General features: G+C 39.6%; 2 protein-coding genes across 6 annotated transcripts; both read right to left on the bottom strand.

Annotated features, from left to right (window-relative positions):
* Positions 1-1,287: 1,287 nt before the first annotated feature.
* LOC147260232 (selenocysteine insertion sequence-binding protein 2-like) lies at positions 1,288-8,902 on the bottom strand. 2 transcript variants are annotated; one of them, XM_086206706.1, is made up of 18 exons: positions 8,700-8,902; positions 8,125-8,219; positions 7,838-8,009; positions 7,687-7,762; positions 7,359-7,573; positions 7,190-7,271; positions 7,021-7,112; positions 6,384-6,530; positions 6,191-6,280; positions 6,005-6,091; positions 5,765-5,894; positions 5,522-5,688; positions 5,323-5,452; positions 4,332-4,509; positions 4,027-4,247; positions 3,649-3,803; positions 3,151-3,343; positions 1,288-3,062 (listed from the first exon to the last, which is right to left on the bottom strand). In XM_086206706.1, exons 1-18 carry the CDS (start codon positions 8,706-8,708, stop codon positions 2,935-2,937), a joined length of 2,367 nt encoding a protein of 788 aa, XP_086062832.1. In that variant the 5' UTR covers positions 8,709-8,902; the 3' UTR covers positions 1,288-2,934. The 2 variants fall into 2 exon arrangements, with proteins under 2 accessions (XP_086062832.1, XP_086062833.1); XM_086206707.1 differs by having other exon boundaries at positions 7,844-8,009.
* An 836-nt stretch (positions 8,903-9,738) lies between these two features.
* On the bottom strand, positions 9,739-18,344 carry LOC147260231 (solute carrier family 75 member 1-like). 4 transcript variants are annotated; one of them, XM_086206702.1, is made up of 14 exons: positions 18,203-18,331; positions 17,781-17,942; positions 16,435-16,610; positions 15,969-16,065; positions 15,766-15,869; positions 15,149-15,307; positions 14,775-14,966; positions 12,276-12,378; positions 12,076-12,187; positions 11,883-11,991; positions 10,973-11,063; positions 10,741-10,788; positions 10,549-10,638; positions 9,739-10,334 (listed from the first exon to the last, which is right to left on the bottom strand). In XM_086206702.1, exons 2-14 carry the CDS (start codon positions 17,851-17,853, stop codon positions 10,231-10,233), a joined length of 1,458 nt encoding a protein of 485 aa, XP_086062828.1. In that variant the 5' UTR covers positions 17,854-17,942; positions 18,203-18,331; the 3' UTR covers positions 9,739-10,230. The 4 variants fall into 4 exon arrangements, with proteins under 4 accessions (XP_086062828.1, XP_086062830.1, XP_086062831.1 ...); XM_086206704.1 differs by having other exon boundaries at positions 17,864-17,942; XM_086206705.1 differs by having other exon boundaries at positions 17,900-17,942.
* Between the last annotated feature and the right edge of the window lie 39 nt (positions 18,345-18,383).

Genomic DNA, 18,383 nt, shown 5'->3' with positions numbered 1-18,383 from the left:
TGAGTTTTAAAGTACTGTACTTTGGTTCAAATATCGTGTGCTAAATAAAAAGACAATTTAGTGTTATGTACAGCAGCAAGCTGTGTATTTTTAATAATAATTTTCACCATCTTTTTTATGACTACAATAATAACAATAAAAATGATCTACTAGTAAAAATGATCTTTTTTTCCATTCCCAGTTGCTGGCCCCTCTTTTAGTCTCCTGTCAGATTAAATCTGAACAACTAGTGGTTAGAATTAACCACTTTTTCATCCGTCAAAGCAATGTAATCTTTTAAGATGAATAAATGGACAAAACTGAATAAAATATTTGTGCTAACTTATTCACACTTTTATTAACTCAGGCTCTAATGAAAAACAAAAATTCTTGCCTGTAATCCATCCATTGTCTTCTTCTTGTTCCTATTAAGGGTGGCGGGGGGAGGGGGGGGGGGCTGGATCCTATCCCAGTGACTAGGGGTGAGAGGCGGGGTTCACCCTGGACAGGTCACTAGTCCATGGCAGGGCCAACACATAGAGACAGACAACCATTCACACTCACAGCCACACCTACAGTCAATTTAGAGTATCAATCAGCCTCGTCCCCTCTTGATGTCTTTGGACTGTGGGAAGAAGCTGGAATACCAGAGAGAACCCACACAGGAACAGGGAGAACATGGGGACTCCACACAGAGAGATCCAGTGCTGGAGCCGGGACTCGAATCCGGAACTTTCTTGCTGTGAGGCGACAGTGCTAACCACTGCACCACCGTGCCACCTTTGCCTGTAATCATCCTTGTTTATTATTTTTAGATAAAATTGGGACAAAATAAATAAAGATATAGATAAATCAGCTCGCAACTCTACTTTATACATCTTTACAATATCTCTCAATTATGTGATTAAAAATAAAACAAGTTTATCTATTCGGATAAAACCCCTTAAGATTTCAAAATATCCCCATGTGATTCATAATTCCTATTATGTCACAGTTTAATAGCTCAACGCAATTTACCTTTAACCACTTGATAAATAGGTATGGGGAGTTAAACAAGGACAAAACCAAATATGGTCAGCGAAGACCAGAAACTGACAGCTACCTGGAAGGCAACCATTTGCCTCCTGCACCAGAACACCTATAGTTCTTTTAATTCAAATGCCCAACTTCCAAGAGTCCAATTCTTTTTGAAATTTCCGTTTGGATCCAACAATCATAAATATGTTATTAGTTATCTCCAGGATGTGAGACACTTTGCTGTTTGTGTGTTTACCTGCACAAAGCTTTTACTTCCCAGGCATGGGGCGAAATTTCTTTGCTTTATTTTCCAGTTGCATCATGATAAGAGACATAACCACTAGTCCAGACATTACGACTTGCAATAGCAGGAAAGACATGGTCAACATTTCGGTTCAAAGCAGCCAAATGTCCCGACATCCAGGCCCTGGAAAAACATACCAAGATGGACAGCAGTGATGATTGACGTCTTTTTCCTGTTACAACATGTCCAAATGGCCGTTTTTTTTTTGTGCAATAGAATCAACGTCCTACTAATTATACCGAAACAGAATTCCAAAAACTTTCAGTGACAAACTTATTCAACATCCAAGCATTCACAATACAGTTCTTTACAACATGATCAATCACTGTGCCTCCATCATACCATTGAAATGTTTGAATCAGCAAGTACGCTTCCAGTTTTTGTCGAAACAATTTTGTACTTCAGCATCAATCACTTTGCCCTTTAAAACTTTTGTTCATTTATTGCTTGTTTTTTGTCCCCCCCCCCCCCCCGAATATCTCTAAAAAAAATTTCGACATTAGCTTATCAAGCTCACCCTCAGCTCTTAAGTGTGGCAAAACAGAAATGCGAGGCAAGCCGGAAATGTTACATTAATATGCTTTTTTTTCTTCGATGCAGTACAACAAATGACACAAAGAGCTCTGGTAGTCTGACACAAATCAAAACAAGGGTTTCATTTTAAATACATTCCTTCTTTTTTTTTAACTCTAAAATGAATCAAGGGGCAGCTTGGTGGCTTAACTGGAGTCAATAAGGTTTTAAGCTTGTGGAAATGTTCAGAAATAATTTCAATGTTCGCGAGATTAACCCTGTGAAGTACACTTAGTGAATACCAAAGAAAGCTTTAAGGTTTAAGGAAAGAAAAAAACACTATTCACAAACTGACAGACAAGTGCTTTGTGAATATTTGAGAAAAACTGAAATTTGGAATGTTGATGTATTTAAATATGGATTTTCCCCCTGCTCTTACAGTTCATGCGTATACATGACCTGAAAGATTTGCTTCTCCCGCCTATAATCTTTGAAACATTCACAAACTTAACTTTTTGAAACACACTGAATAACCAACCAATTTACAGGCTCAAAGTCGTATGAACACTCAAGTAATTTCTCTACTGCTCTTAAACTACCAAAGGAAAAAAGAAAACACGGCTAAACAGGGCGTGCAGTAGGACGTGATATCCATGGCTGACGTACAACATGTATAGTGGTTTCCATGGCGTCGAAGTCCTCGGCAAATTCAGTATATAAATGTTCTAGTGGATCTCCAGGCTTATTCACAGACATCGTGGTTTACATTCATATTGTGGGTTCTCCTCAAGTGACTGGTTTGGTTTATTAAGTCTTCCTCTTTATAAACTCTTCATACACTTAAAATATACAGCTCTGCTTAATTTAACTCAAAATATTACTGTAGCTTTAAAAAAAAAAAAAAACACGGGAGGGTGGATTATCGAAGAAAAAAACCCACAGGAGGATAAATTAATTCATTGCAATTAGCAAAATGAATCCCATTTTTTCACATTTAATGACAAATTACAGTACATCCTGGTAGGTTGTGGCCTCCTCGAGGTTGTAAACTGTGTCTGCAGAGGGACGTCTGCATGCTGGTGATCAGTGGGTTCATTGAGGCACGAACGGCGTCACCACTGTCAACTCTTCTTATCCTCATCCGTGTTTTCATAACATTCACCATCCAAGTGCATGGCGCTTAGCTGCTCCTCAAAGTTCAAAAACTTGTGGTTGCAGTCGTTCTCCAACATTTTCTTCCAGATTTTCACTGGAAGATGAAAACAATGTACGGAAGTTTAGTTGACGAATATTTGACTTCTTGTGTTCATTGGCATTATGTTGGTACGGGAACTTACTGTATTCTGGTTCCTCCAGCTGTGTGGTGTAAAGTGCAGGCTCTTCAGCCACAGTCTGGCTGCTCATCTGCAGCTCCTCAGTGTTCACTTCTGGCTCGGCCTCTGCCTGGCCCGTCTGTTCAAGGCTGGACATCATCTCCTCATACGCCCTCCTGGCCTCAGAGGACAACTCGATCATCTTGTGGTAGACATCCTAAGTGAACAGATAAAAAGTCCTCAATCATCCACTTTCCTTGTCCTTAAGTTAGCATTATTGAACGTCTGGTTCCTTTGCCTCAAAGCTAATGGGATTTCACGCTAGCTTAAGATCTTATCATGTTATGTTCTGTGGAAAAAAAATCTGTCAGTAAATACCACACTACCGTGGAAAATTTTGAAGTGTCTTAAAAACTGTGGTTGCTAACAAGCCGGTAAACAAGACTACAAGGCTAGTTGTGATGACGTTGACGATATTTGTATGTGTGTGTGTAGGTGTGTGTGTGTGTGTGCGGAGCTAACCTGTGCACCATCGTAGTTGAAGATGCCCACCAGGCTGACAGGCACCATTTTATTGACACAGCGGCCTAAAGCTTTGCGTGAAAGGGCGAAGACGAAGGGTACACCTTGTTCACGACAAGTGTCAATGATGGTGTGAAGAGCCTCGTCCAGACCTCCTGCAAAAGACGTTTCCATGGAGATCCATATCATGTTTTAATGAATCGTGAGCTTCAGCGGGTACACATCTATAAATGTCACGTTAAGACTGCACATGAAACAGGCATTAAGCTGGTATGTACACACAGCTGCCATTATTACATCATGACAAGATAAACCTTGACAGTGCTGCTGTTGCTTTTTAATGTTGATGGGGGCCATAAGCTTGCGGAAGGACAGTACCTTTAGACTGAATGCGCTCGCAGTTGGGTGAGATGATGACGCATTTGACCTTCCTGAGTTTGAGGTGCTTCAGGACCTCTCGGAGACCCATTACGATCCGTCTCTTCATGCGAGCCTTCATGGGGTCCTTCTGGTACAAGCGGTCCTGGAAACGAACCAGCTCCTTTAACAGAGTGGTCACACACTCATCCACGTCTTTGCTCAGCATCTGGCTGCAGTACCTGACAATTAACACACAAACTGTGACCACAAAGCCACCGCAATGTCACTAAGAGTTCAGAGAAGCATACATTTTTACAACTTACTCTCGGAATTTTCTGCTGTGGATTTTGGGTAGATCAGTGGAGTTGGGAATGGTTGAAGTGGTCTGTAGCTCAACAGTCTCCTTTATGTCGGATTCTCCTTCACCTCCACTCACAACCTCATCTGTGTCATTTAATTCTGGCCCGTCATCGACACCATCAATGGCACTGATCTCCTCATCTGATATCCAAACCAAATATTCTGGATTACTGAAAACAGGAATGCTAGACCGGCTCAGACCAGACATTTCAATGCATCCTGGGGGATCCGATCACAAGTGGACAGCTCTTAATATAAGAGTTCACTTTAAAATGCATCGAGAGTGACCACTTGTCATTGGCTCTCACTTGCCCTCTCTATACGTAAATAAAAACTTACATTATTTTCATTTGCTATGCAAGAATTTTTATTCATTACAAGGAACACATGCAGTGTTGAGTCATGGAAAAATTTAAAAACAGTATCCATTTCAAGTTTATTTTTCTCTATGCTCTATGTAATGTGTCCTCTCAACAATGACAGAGACAGAGAGAGAGAGAGAGAGAGAGAGAGAGAGAGAGAGAGAGAGAGAGAGAGAGAGATTTACTGGGCCTGTGAGTCAGAAATTAAAAGCTTTAGACGAAGAAATCATAATAACAGAGGCTGAGTTTGATCTTTGGCTTGTTCCTGGCAAACCAAACCACCGAAGATGTTCAAAGGACAGGTGATATCTCTATAGGCTTTACAAAATTACAGATATTGCATAATTGCAATAGAAATAAGCTGCCATTCATGTACTCCTGGTAAAACCAAGATCTTTGGGTGATGAGGCTGTCCTTTATTAGCACCAACACCACAACTAGAATGTGGTTTCAGTGATACCCGTGCATCCTGAATGTGTTCCCGCCTTTGCCTATGCTGTTTGCCTGTGATCAGATCGCTCAGGACTCATCTTAATAGCAGGTCTGAACAGGACCTCTGATTTAGATTTACATTTCACAAACTTGCTCTTACCTGCAGGATTTGTATCACACTGATTTTCTTCAGTGGTATCAATGGCAGCTGTGGACTCATTCTCAGGCAGGAGGCCTCTCTCCTCAAGCAAACGTCTCTGTTTCCTCTCCTCCCTTTCTTTCAAGATGACCTGGACAGAAAATAACTGATAAGTCTCTAATATGCTTGTATTTGTTTTAGAGAGAGTGAACTGCTTTACCTTCTTAAGAGGAGTTGGTTTCTTGGCTTTGGGCACTTCTCTCTGCTTGCCTTTCTTCACCAAAGGGCTTGTGGAGTCAAGAGGATTATGTGCTATTTTGTCCTGCTGCCAGGGAGGCTTCTTCTGAGCTGCTGGTTGCTTTTGGATGACAGGAAGTCCTCCACCAACTAGAGGAAAATGTTGAGACTCATTCTCCAGTTAAGGTAATGTGTACTGACACATATGATGTTGAATGTCACACACCTGAGATGACTGGCTTTGTGTCTTGTTTATCTTTCTGTGATTGTTGCTTCTTTTCAAGGACGGCCAACATGTTTCCAAAGTCCAGCTGAACAGGAGCTTTGCTCTTCTTTCCAGAGAGCTTCTCAACTTTCTAAGGAAATTTAACAAACTGATTTATAAGCTACTAGGGTCAATGCATGTTTTGGTTTTTTCAACAGATAGTGAAGCAAATCTATTGACCTGTAAGAGAAAATTACAAACCTGCCCTTTCTTAGCGGTCTCCGCAGGCTGAGATTTTGCTGCAGACTTTTCCTTGTTCTGATCATTGAACTGATCTCTTTGGTTTTCCTGGAAAACACAACCAACAATTCCGCAAATTAAAATCTAAAAAAACTTCATGGCTCATAGTAAAATCAGTGAGGAATAAAGGGACTGATTGCTGTGTACCTCATTGCATAACTTTGTAGCTTTGTTGCTGGTTGTCAATCTATCAGTCCCAGTTAAAGCAGGACACAAGCCTGGGAACTCTTCTTCATCCTAAACACCAGGAAACGACATTATTCAATCTTTCTTGGCTTCTCTAAATAAACATATACACTCACCAGGATAACTGGGTTTAAAGATTAGACTGTATATTTACCTCAAACCTTGGAGGCTCCTGGTAAACCGATGGCTCTTCTGACTCAAATTCAGCATCTTCACCGGCACCTTTAGCTTTCTTCTTCTTTTTCTTGCGTTTCTTCTTCATTGTGGCTCCCTCTTCCTGCTCTGCAGCCACATCCTCCATCTGACAATATTCAAAACACAAAAATTTAAAATAATATTTCCCTGGAATCTCATTGCCAAAAGTGGATGATAGTGTTAACAGAGTCAACAGCCATAGTAATGTTGTCAGCATTTTCCCTAATAAGATTTTTTTTCTGAAAAGTTACAGTCTATGGAGCTAATGAAGTAAGGCTAACCCCTGATCTGCTGTCATAACTTGATAGGACACACAAATACAGCCACAATGTATACTGCATGTGCTGGAGCTTCTATTCATAACCTAGAACTGTTGGAGTGACATAACTAAGGAAGGCAATTCAAATCTGGATGACTGGGATCAATGTTGGTGAATTGCTAAGCTAAATTCAAGTGTTAACATTCTTCATGTGTGACGTCTCTGCCACAGAACCAAGTGCGACACAGTTCTAAAATCTGTGGGTTTTTCTTCTAATTCCTCTTTCGGTAACTGGTTGAACTCGCAGTTGAACTCAAAGCCAAAAAAATCTACTAACCTGCGTGTGGTTGCCGATTATTGTCTCTTTAGGAGCAGGTTTTTTTGGAGGCTGAGAGGCAACGTTAGCCCAGGAAGTAACCACAGCCTGAACTGCTCATAAAACAATCAGAAAGTCAATAGCCAAAGTATTATTTGGAAAGAATGACAACAGGGAATTATCAACCCACCTGGTGAGACAGTAGAGTCTGGTGCAGCATCAGCTACTTCTTGTTGGGGGGCCGGAAGTTTTGGGGATTCTTTCCTACCAGTCTTCTCAATAGAATTTTGAAGTAAAAGCAATTTCACAGCAATAATTCGTCATCATAAACATTCACATCTAATATCTGAACACCTCACCTTCTTGAGAGATGTCAGCTTTTGACTCTGGTGACTCACAGATGAAAGATTTGGCCCCCAGCACTCTTTCTGTATGACTGGAGTGCCTGTTCTACCCAGTGAAACACCAGCTAACTCTGGGAAATCTGCCATCTTCACTTCAAATGGGACCAAGTTAGTCTGGGTAGGTTTTGACCTTCCCGCAGAGTTCGGAGCCGATCTAGCACCTCTAACACCTGTGGATCGACAACAAAAAAATGGAACAAACAGTAAGAGGTAAGTTAAAATGATCCGTCGGCTACCAAGAAGCAATCAAGTCATGTAACTCTATTTGATTGGTTTGTGTTACCTCTTCCCTGTGCATCAATTGATCTCTTGCCCATAGATCTGCCTTGCACAGTGGGATCACTGTTGTTTTTGGATGTCTGTGGAGATGTTTGAAAATTATTTGCATTAATGTTTGTTACATGAGGTAGACTGTTGCATAAAGTGAAAGCAACCTTTACTTGTGGATCCCAAATAGGCCTTTCTCTCTGTAGGACATCATCACTGGACTCTCTGGCATGACGGTTGCTGTTATGACCACGAGTCCTTGGTACATCACCTCTATTTCCTGCTGCAACTCCATTAATGTTTGATAGGTTCTGCTTGGGGCTCAGACCAGACCGATCCCTTGTCAAAGTTCAGAAATTGACAAAAATAACAGGCTGAGCAGTGTCTGTTTGCATCCAAGCCACTAGGCCAAGTGATTATCCCGGGTAAAAATGTAATTAGCTGTCTAACTTACCCTCTTGAACTCTGGACGGACTCAAAGGGATTTGGCAACGCCAGCTGAGGTGCTGAGTCCTTGTAAGGACCAGCAGCTTCGTTTTTCTGTCGCCTCTAGCGTTAATAGAGAAAAGACTGGTCAGCAGATGACATTTTATTTTCCTGAGGACAGATGGCAACTCATCATAAATCTTATCATTGGCTGCAGTTCAGTTGGATAATACATTTTAATAAATGCCATTACTATACAGTCGCTTTTTAGACGGACAACCACCCCCTTATTCATTTAGCATCGACTCTTAGCGCAGCTTCTAATTCTCGTAAAACTTGAAGTATTTAAGGGAGCTATATTTGAGTAAACAGCAGGCTACATGGTCACAACTACAGAGACAACTGCTAAAAACATAACGCCAGTGTCAAACATTCTTAGTCAAGCGCTTACTTGTGTCATTCAAGCACCTTTTAACTTTTATGTGCCCCAACTTGACTAAAACTGACTAAAAGTTAGCTTCGTCCGGCTAACGCAGCAGTAGCATGTGTCTACTAGCTAGCCAGCTACACACAAACAACAGTGACGTTGTATTCATAACATACCTTCTCCATTTTCAAGTTCTCCTACAAGCAGTCATATGTCCGTGTCTTCACTCAGGTTTCCTTGTGTTGTCATTTTTTCTTGTTACAGCGGTTCTTCATTCATCTGAGTCAATAATACTCCGGCTAAGCAACCTGTTTGATGGGCTAGCAGAGCGGCTAGCTGAGCCTGACTGAGCTGTTTACATCGTGTGCGGTGCGTACAGCGACACCCTCTGGCAGCACGGCGTACTGTTTTACAATGATCACATGCTACAATGATGAAAGGCATCGTGTACTCTAATAAAAGATATATGTCAACATTTGACTTGTTACTCTTTCAAAAAAAAAATAAGACTGAGCCTGATCCTCAAATAAAACAGCTGTTAGGCATGAGTGTTCCATATTTTACAAGTTGTAACACCTTAATTAATATAAACAAGATCTCATGGCATAAACTTGGCTGGGAATCAGTTTTAATAACTGTAACTGTCATAACTTGATTTTTGTTTATTTTGTTTTTTCATGTATCTTTCTAAAATATTGTGTTCACATTTTAAACAGTTTAACTAGGGATGCATGATTCAGGATTTTTTTGTCATTATGAGCAAGCATTTGGAAGTCAAATGTTGACCAAAATAGTTCCTCAACATGATGAGATGAGACTTGAGCAGACAGCTGATATAAATATAAGCTATCAGATAGATACCAATATTTTTTAAAAGACAAATATTGATCAATGCTGATGATCTGTTCATATTACCACACATCCCTTATTCTAGAATTTTTCAAAATTTTGAAATCACATCATATTTTATTAGTTCCTCATATATTTGTTAAGGAATATTTATTTTGTGAGGAAATTGGTAGGCTGCAAGCTAAGAATATCAGTTTAAAGTGAAAACGACACTACAATGGGCATGGAAGAACAAAGTTTCCACACAAAAAAAAGAAATACAATAAATAAAACTAAATTTTAAATTCTGGTACAACTACCTCAATTACCTCTGCAATGAAGGAGAGGAAAACAACATTTTAAAAATAGGATATTTGAGTAAAATAATGATTCATTCACTGCAGATATATTCACATGTACATTTATTGCAATTACAAGAAAATAGGATGTAAAAAATTTGAAGTCTGTAACAAAATTAATCTCTTCCCTCAAATAAAAAAAAAATCGGAGTGATTCATAAAATACTGCAGTATGAAATAACAGGCACGTTATTTACAACCCATATGACTTTCCATATGACTCAAGTGTCCATATAAAAGGCACTGCAATAACAAGTTTAAACAGTAATGTCCATTCCACAGAGCCTCTCTGCTTTGGCAGGTGCATCATCATCATCTTGTTTCACTACTTCAATATAAAAGACCGTCCTTGGTGACCAGTGCAGAAAGCATGCAACTCCCCTTGCTTGTTGTTTACACTTGATAAATCAGTACATCTCTCTCCCAGCACATGTAAACATCATGACATTCAAGGAAGCTTAAAAACATCAGAAAATCTCTTGTTGGGAGAAAACATAGTTTTTCTTTGTCTTCATTTTCTTTAGTCCTCCTTCAGGTGTGCGGCAGTGTTCAGCAACACCAGAGGTAGAACAAAAGCAGCCGATGAGAAGAGAAAACAGGTCTCTGCTCCAGCTATCCAGTAAACTAAAATGCAAATATGAGAGTTGGAAAAAAAATCAAAGATTTTCACGCAGCAAAATACCGCATACAAATATCAGTCTGTGAAATATAATACCAAATTTCCAGGGTTTTTCATATACAAACCCGAGGCCTAATTGTAACTAACGATCTGTCAACAACTGCTGAGTTGATCATTCAAGTAGTATTTGTTACCATGATGATCATTTGTCTTCCTTACCAGTGGATGATATAACTGGTCCCAGTGCTCTGGCCAGGGCACCCAAACTACGTAGGATCCCCATCACTGTTCCTTTCTGTCTAGCTGAGCCTGGAGGAACATCCACGTGAATAAAAAATAAATTAATCAGCAACAGCATGTTACTTAAATAGCACAAACACAAAGATTAATGGGATTTTGTGAATGGCTCACCGTGGTCAGAGACCAGCGCTGAGAGACACGGAACCACGACTGCAGCCGCTGCAACAAGAAGAGGCATGTCAGGTGTACGAGTAGAAGGCGCCGCATGATGGTTACACATATCTGCAATCTTGGGATATAATAATAACACTGACTTGACCTGACTAGTTTTGGGATTTACCCAGGATGGATTATTGCACAGATCAACAGTGTTACCATTCAACTAGAGTGAATAAAAACTCACCGAAAGAATATAATGCCAAGCCAATGTACAGCATTGTTATACTGTGTGACAGCCCAATGAGAATAAACGCTGGAATCAACGTTATGATGGCCTGTAAAACAGACGAAAAAATTCAGTGACAAGGTGTTCTCAAAATTCAAGACTTTTAAAGACCTTTTAATTACACGTAGAAAATAAAAAAAAAAACAAATTTGTTTACCTTCTATACCAAGTATATATAGTTTTCTGAATCTGAATACCAAGAGCAATGTAAAACTAGTTGTGACAAAAAAAAAGCCTGCAATTTTTTGTTAAATATGTGAATTATTAACGTTTACATTTATCTGTCGATACTAATAATCAGGGTCGGGTGCTACTCACATGTGAGCTGGTACTGTCACCAGTTTAAGCACCAGTTCAAAACTCTCTATAACAATAGAACTTTAATTTCAGCTGTGAAAGAAAACTCCACATTTTTATGCATGCTGCTGACATTAGCAAATAAAATACAGTTCACGCTTCAGCTTTGAGATTTTGCATCGCCTGATCAACTCCGTATTTCGCATTAAAAACACTGTAGAGAACACAAATTTGAAAAGTGGAAACACACCTGAGAACTCTTGTTGCAGGGGTGACTACACATAGTCTGACTCTCTTTTTCAGTCAATTTCCACTCTTAAGTAGTAAAATAACTCCTTTTTTAAAAAATTTCCCTTTCATCTCCCCCTTTGCCACTTTATTATTAGAGGCCCAAGCCTGAGTCGTGTCGGACACAACTTTTTATTATTGTTTATTTTTAGAATTATCACCTTAATTGATATTGTTTTCATTTGTTTGTTGTGATTTACTACTTAGTTTACTTTTTTTTAAATTGTCGGAATGCATTTGCGGTTCTGCAGCTATTAGTCACGTAAGAAGAAAATGCTTTTACCATACGAACAGCTTTCAGCTGCTGCCCAGGTTTGATTCTGCGAGCGTAGCCCCCCTGGATCAATGCCATGATGATCCCAATGAAGAAGAACATCTTCCCCTGCTGCATGCTGTTAAAGATAAACATGACCGTAAAACTGAGAGGCGCATTAACGCAGCTGACAAAGATCGCAGCTTTATCTCTGAGTTCATACCCAGTAAAGTGGAAACGTTGGTGAGTCAGAAAACTCAACGTGAACTCCAGACCGGAAAACAGGAAAAGGTAGCAGAAGTAAACCAGACCCAAAACTTTGAGTTTCTGCATTCCTGTAGAGACATCCCCACTGTTCATCAGACATCCTCTCAAGATGGCACAGGTGGGTGGACAGAAGAGTCGGGTATGTGCCGTACTCACGTTCTTTTGAAGGTGAATCTTCTGTTCTGGTTACAGCTGAAAACTGGAACAGAGCTAATGGGTTCAGGAGATCCCAGGAGTCCCCAAACCCAGAAGAGGAAGCCTGGAATAACACAAAACAAGATAAATGAACCTGTCTGATACAACTGAGTAAAAAAAAAACCACTGATAAGCCTTTCAACAATAAGGAGAAATAACTTTTTGAGTGTTTAACAATCATTTTTCAACAACTGATTATTGAGTTGGATGTTGATGGTTGAAAAAAGGGTTGCTATCATCCAGTTGATGAACACCCCTTCAGTCCACCCACACAATAATTATATAACCTGCTTAGACTCCAAATGAACAAGTTTTTGTCATCTTATGTTTATGTGTGTGTTCAATGTTCACCTGGTTGCAAGACAAGTGTCGCTGTTCTAGGAACAATGAAGTTAAAAATTGAAGTGTGTTTTGGAGGGTTATTTTGAGTGTAATAACAACCACCATGATCAAAACTTGGGGCGGCACGGTGGTGCAGAGGTCAGCACTGTCGCCTCACAGCAAGAAGGTTCAGGGTTTGAGTCCCAGCTCAGGCACGGGATCTTTCTATGTGGAGTCTCCATGTTCTCCCTGTTCCTGTGTGGGTTCTCTCTGGTACTCCAGCTTCCTCCCACAGTCCAAAGACATCAAGAGGGGACGAGGCTGATTGATACTCTAAATTGACTGTAGGTGTGACTGTCAGTGTGAATGGTTGTTTGTCTCTATGTGTTGGCCCTGTGATGGACTGGAGACCTGTCCAGGGTGGGATAGGCTCCAGCCCCCCTGCGACCCTTAACAGGAATAAGCGGAAGAAAATGGATGGATGGATGGATGGATGGATGGATGGATGGATGGATGATGGAATGATAGATGGATGGATGATGGATGGATGGATGATCAAAACTTAATGAATGTCTAAAGCAGTAAAGAATTATGCAATCGTTCTGAATGGATTTTCACATTATCACACTGAAAAAATATTGAAACTCATTATTACTATACTATACTTAACTTTTAAAATGAAAAATCTAATATAGAGTCAAATGTAAAGCAATGCTGAATTAATATTACAAAAAGTGACAATACCAAATAAGTCCTGCCCCGGCTGATCGGTATGCTATGTGGGCAAGGGGCGAATTTATCCATGTGACCCCAGAGAACTTTGTAAACATGTCAAAATGACTACATCGGCCGAATTTGCACTTTCTAATCTCATCTGCATATCAGAAACAACACATTGTATATTATACATGCACAGTAGACCACATGTATCTAGGCTTTTCATTTTTTTCCCCCCGATGTCATCATTCTTATATCATAAGTGCAACACTCCTCTTCTCTCTTCAGACGTATTTCTGAGATATTTAACTCCAGCCTCTGCAAATGTTGGGCCATCAACAGCTCTCACAACTTCAGCAGCCTCAAGCAGTCAATTTATCCCCTCTTGTGTACGGGTATTTTATAGAGCTTTTGTATATAGTTATTTTCATTTAAAATTTGTATACAGTTATTGCATAGTGTAAATATAAATTATGTATGTATGGAGTTATTGTGTGCAAACTGTGTGGTTACCTAAATTTGATATTTGATGTTGATTGTTGTATACAGTATTTATGACTATTATTATTATTATTATTATTATGTATTCACTTATTTACAGGATATTTATTTTGTGGTAAGGGTATTTATATTGTATTTTAGATTTTGTTAAGCATGTAAATTGGGTGACGTGTAATTGTATAAATTAAAGACGACAGTAAAAACAATGCTATTCGATTTCTTTTGTAAGCGTATGTGAATCGCCGATGGAGGGGGACCCCGTATAAAATCTGGCCAAGGGCGCCACATTGGGTAGGGCCGGCTCTGCATCCTTCATAAATATATTATTAGTATTAGTATTAGCATTTAAATCAGCGCTGTGCTGATGTGTATAATTCTCCCAAAATGCAACACTTTTACAGCTGTGAAATATAAATGAATAATAATGAAACTGCAAGAAAATGATTCAATATTTAGAACAACTATTTAAGCTAAGCTAAACAGGACTACGCCAGTATCAGGTCTTTTCTTGTTAGTATAATTCAGTTGAATATTTCTTGTCCAGCACCTCCATAAACTGTGTAGAAATACACATTAGTGCGTAGTATCTGTTCTCCCTCTGACCTCAGGCACACGTTGTCCCCCAGCTGAGACAGGCAGCTAACCAAGATCAGATTATTCCTCCCCTCTGCAGGCCTAGAAAAAGCTCATCCATGCATTTAGCTCCTCTAGACTTTGAGGCACAGTATTATTATTATTATTATTATTATTATTCTGGTATCAGCAAGTAAAAGTCCACAAATATATATTCAGTGTTTTTTTCTGTTTTATAGTAAAGCACTTAATGATTTGGTTTTGGACAGAAAATACATATGGAGAAAAAAAAAAGATTATATTTGTCAAAGTTTGCCATTCGGCAGCGAGAGTGTTTCTAAAACTGACCTTGACGTCCTTGCTGAGTGTTTCTGGCAACATGAGCCAAATGAAGAGCAGATCGGCAGCACTGAAGCCCAAGGCAAGCAGAGCTGGAATTTGGTAGAAGACATTGTCTGTGTTTCTGGAGCCGATGGAGAGGTAGGCACCCATCAGAGGTCCAACAGTGAAGCCCAGAGAGAAGGCGATACCAATCATGGCCTAGTCATAATGAAATTAATCATATAACAGACGGCATGAACTGGAGTACCAGCAAGAAATGTGAAGGTCAGACTCACCATGGGTGTGACTGTGACCGAGAAATCCTGTATATTTAACAACAGCAACAACAAAAACAGCACAGAAAACAGCAGATACACAGGCAACACAAAGTCTGTGCCTACCATTCCTCGATTCCGTGCTTTTGGGCAAGGCAGGTCCGCCATGATGGCTGTGCAAAGGCTGACGTTGCCCTTACAAACACCCCCGATAACTCGAAACAAAAGGAACATGCTGAAGCTCCGGGAAACAGCCCAGACTGCATAGGAGGACATGAGTCCTAACTGGAACACAGGAGGTACAATTAGAACCAGATGAGTCACGATGGCACGACTGTTGCATGCTTCCAAAATATTTTCTTGTGCAAATATAAAGAGTGGTGGGTCTTTCTATGAATGAATGTACAAAATAAACATATACAGCCTTGACATGTTCAGGTGGCGTCTGTTTTATACTGGGCCAAATTTAGTGGGTGGGTGCAGCATGAACCAAGGAAGAGTCTATTCATTTTGAGGCAGATACTTTAACACGGAAATTTTTTTTAAATCTTTTTAGTTATTTATTTTTTTTACATTTGACTGAGTTAGCCTCAGCTCTTAATGTACCCGATTGTTTTAAATGGAATTATCCTTTTCGGTAAAAGTTTTTAAAATTAATTCTGATTTTTTTAATGTTACAATTAAATGCAATTTGATTAGGTGCGTCCAGACATTTAATAAACACTGTAATGAGTTGTACTCACTGTAGTGAGAAGGAGCAGGGGTCTCCTGCCATGCTGGTCGGACAGAGCTCCGGTTACAGGGGATGACAAGAACTGCAGCAGAGAGAACAGCGATCCGATCAGACCTGCAAAGCAAAGACAACAAATTAAATCGACGATCATCCTGCATGATCAAACTTCTGTGTTTAATCTGTCATAATATCATGCAAAATCTAACTCCAAACCTCCAAATAGGACACTGTTGTACTTCTTTTCCAGAGGAATACCGACTGCCTCCCTGAACCATTCCACAACGCTCTGCAGCCACTGATACGCCACATCCTGCCGAGTGGGAAAACACAGTAAATAAACAGCCGTGCAGGGACGCAGTAATCACCAGTAAACAGGCCATTTCAGCGTGAGTCAGCACAGGACAAGACCATAAATCTCATCGCCCAGAAGTCAGTTTTTATGAGATATTCCCACAAAGCCCCCATTGTTCAAAGGAGCATCGCATCAAATTGTCTTAACATTTAAATTCCTCTTCTTAAGCTGAGGGAGTGGCGCACCGTCTTTGTTGCCCGAATGTCCATAACAGTCAGGGGGCTGACCAAATGTTCATATCTGCTGCTCACACAGGCATTTCAACACAACAGACCTCTAACAATAAGACATCAAGTTTTTTGCAGACATTAATTCAAACCAATCTACCCCCGTTTGTGCATAGTGGTCCAAAATTGAAGGCAAGAGAGGTAAAATCAGAGTGAATCCCAGCAGGTCCAGCAGCAGGATGATAAACACAGTGTTGATGACTTTTGATGAGAAGAAGCTGCCGCCATCTTCTACCGATTTGTTAACGGCTGACATTCCTCTCACAGAGTACACGTCTGTGAAAACATGAATAGTTCAAGTGAACATATGTAACGTTACGGTGCAGAATTAACAACAATATTTGTGACTGAAAGGAACATGAAGATGGAAGTCCTCCTTCCACAGTTATAATCAAACAGCTTCATGTACAGATCTGGAATTTCCTCAAAAAACGCAAAGTATATTATTGGCACTAATTATACAAAATGATTTTTTTTTTTTTTTAAAGTGAGACAATTATTTGAGTTTGGTTAATAGAGTTGGCTTTCGATGAACCTGACAAATAACTATGTATTTTGATTGACATGGAAACATGATTCCTCCTGTTCATATTGAGTTTGTGGTTGCGTGTAGACACTTTAACGCGTTCAGCTGACTTGAAGTCTCATTTGGTTGAAATGAAATTAGTTCAAGACATATTGGTTGGTCGCGGTGTCAAATATCCTATCATCACTGAAGTATTATCTGTTTTAGTCAAGCAATTAATTGGGAATTTGGCATTAAATCCATTCTGAGATGTTGTAATATATAGTTGGAATGTAACTTAGAGGTTCTAATGGCTTCTACTTTATAGATCTCGTTATATATAAGGAAGGAAGTAAAAAAAAAAAAAAAAGCTTTTATGCTCCAGGCTCCTTCAGATTGGAATCAAGACACCTATAAATACATGTTCTCTATCATTATTTCAATTATTTAAATATGTTTCTCATCTTTAAAAAAAAATAGCTTATTTAAATTCTGTAACTGTCTCTTTGGACTGAAATTATTCCCCTTTTTTTTAGGATTGTAACTCCATTTGAGTTTGTTGTATAAATGTTTTAAGTACAAATCTTAAAGGAATATGAGGGACCTAATTAGTTTGTAGAGATGAATTACAGAGTTGAAAACTATATTCAAGTTTCAAATAATCTGCTGGTTTGTTTTTGATGACGTGCAAAAGGTCTAAAAAAAAAATCCTCACCATCAAGGTGTTACGTGATTGGATTTTATGTTTGATCCAATCACAAAAAAAATTCTAAAAGATTAACAATAGCGAGAATGCAATCTTAATGGATAAACCATGAATAAATAAATAAGAATGCTAAAACCTGAAGAACAGCTTTTTTTTTTTTTAAACTAAGACAAAACAACAACATTCAGCTCTGAGTTATGACAGCATGAGAAGTTCTTCACCAATGTGAGATCACCTGATCTGACAATGAGCAAGTCACTGGCACGATGAGGTGTCTCAAATGAATTAAAGCCTCCACCGCAGTTCATGTGAACGCACAGAAAAGTAGATGTATCCCAGGTAAGATGCCATTACCAGCAGTCTCCTCCTACGTATGACAGCAACTCACCAGGAAAGACTGAGTAGGAGGAAACAACGGCAATAAATAGTCGGATCAAAGTTTACCCGAGTCTCAGTGACAAACCACATTAAGATGTAAACCTTCCACAAAAGAGATTAGATGTAGTAACCCGGGTAAAATTTTAAAAATAAATCTCTAAATATATTTGAGGACGTTGTATCGATCCACCCCCGGTGAGACTGACCATCAGCATCAGCTCTCGTTTGAACCGCGCAGACGCAGAAACATCCTCACGGATAGATCATATAAATACTCACACTACTTTCACACAAGAACCGGACGATCCTTCTCAGGGGACACTGAGCTCTTCTACCGGGTCTCTCTCATCAGTCCAGCGTTATTATGGACACACCAGGAAGCGGTGTCCTCTTACATTCGGATGACAGGAATGTGTCGTAATGCGGTATTCAGGGGCAACACGTAAACCCGGAATTTCCG

This window comes from Aulostomus chinensis, chromosome 6 (genome assembly GCF_037954235.1).
Source record: "Aulostomus chinensis isolate RoL2024-O1b breed Wild chromosome 6, RoL_Achi_v1.0, whole genome shotgun sequence".
Lineage (NCBI taxonomy): Eukaryota > Metazoa > Chordata > Actinopteri > Syngnathiformes > Aulostomidae > Aulostomus > Aulostomus chinensis.
Note: the sequence above shows the minus strand (reverse complement) of the source record. Positions and strands in the feature narration are given on the sequence as shown.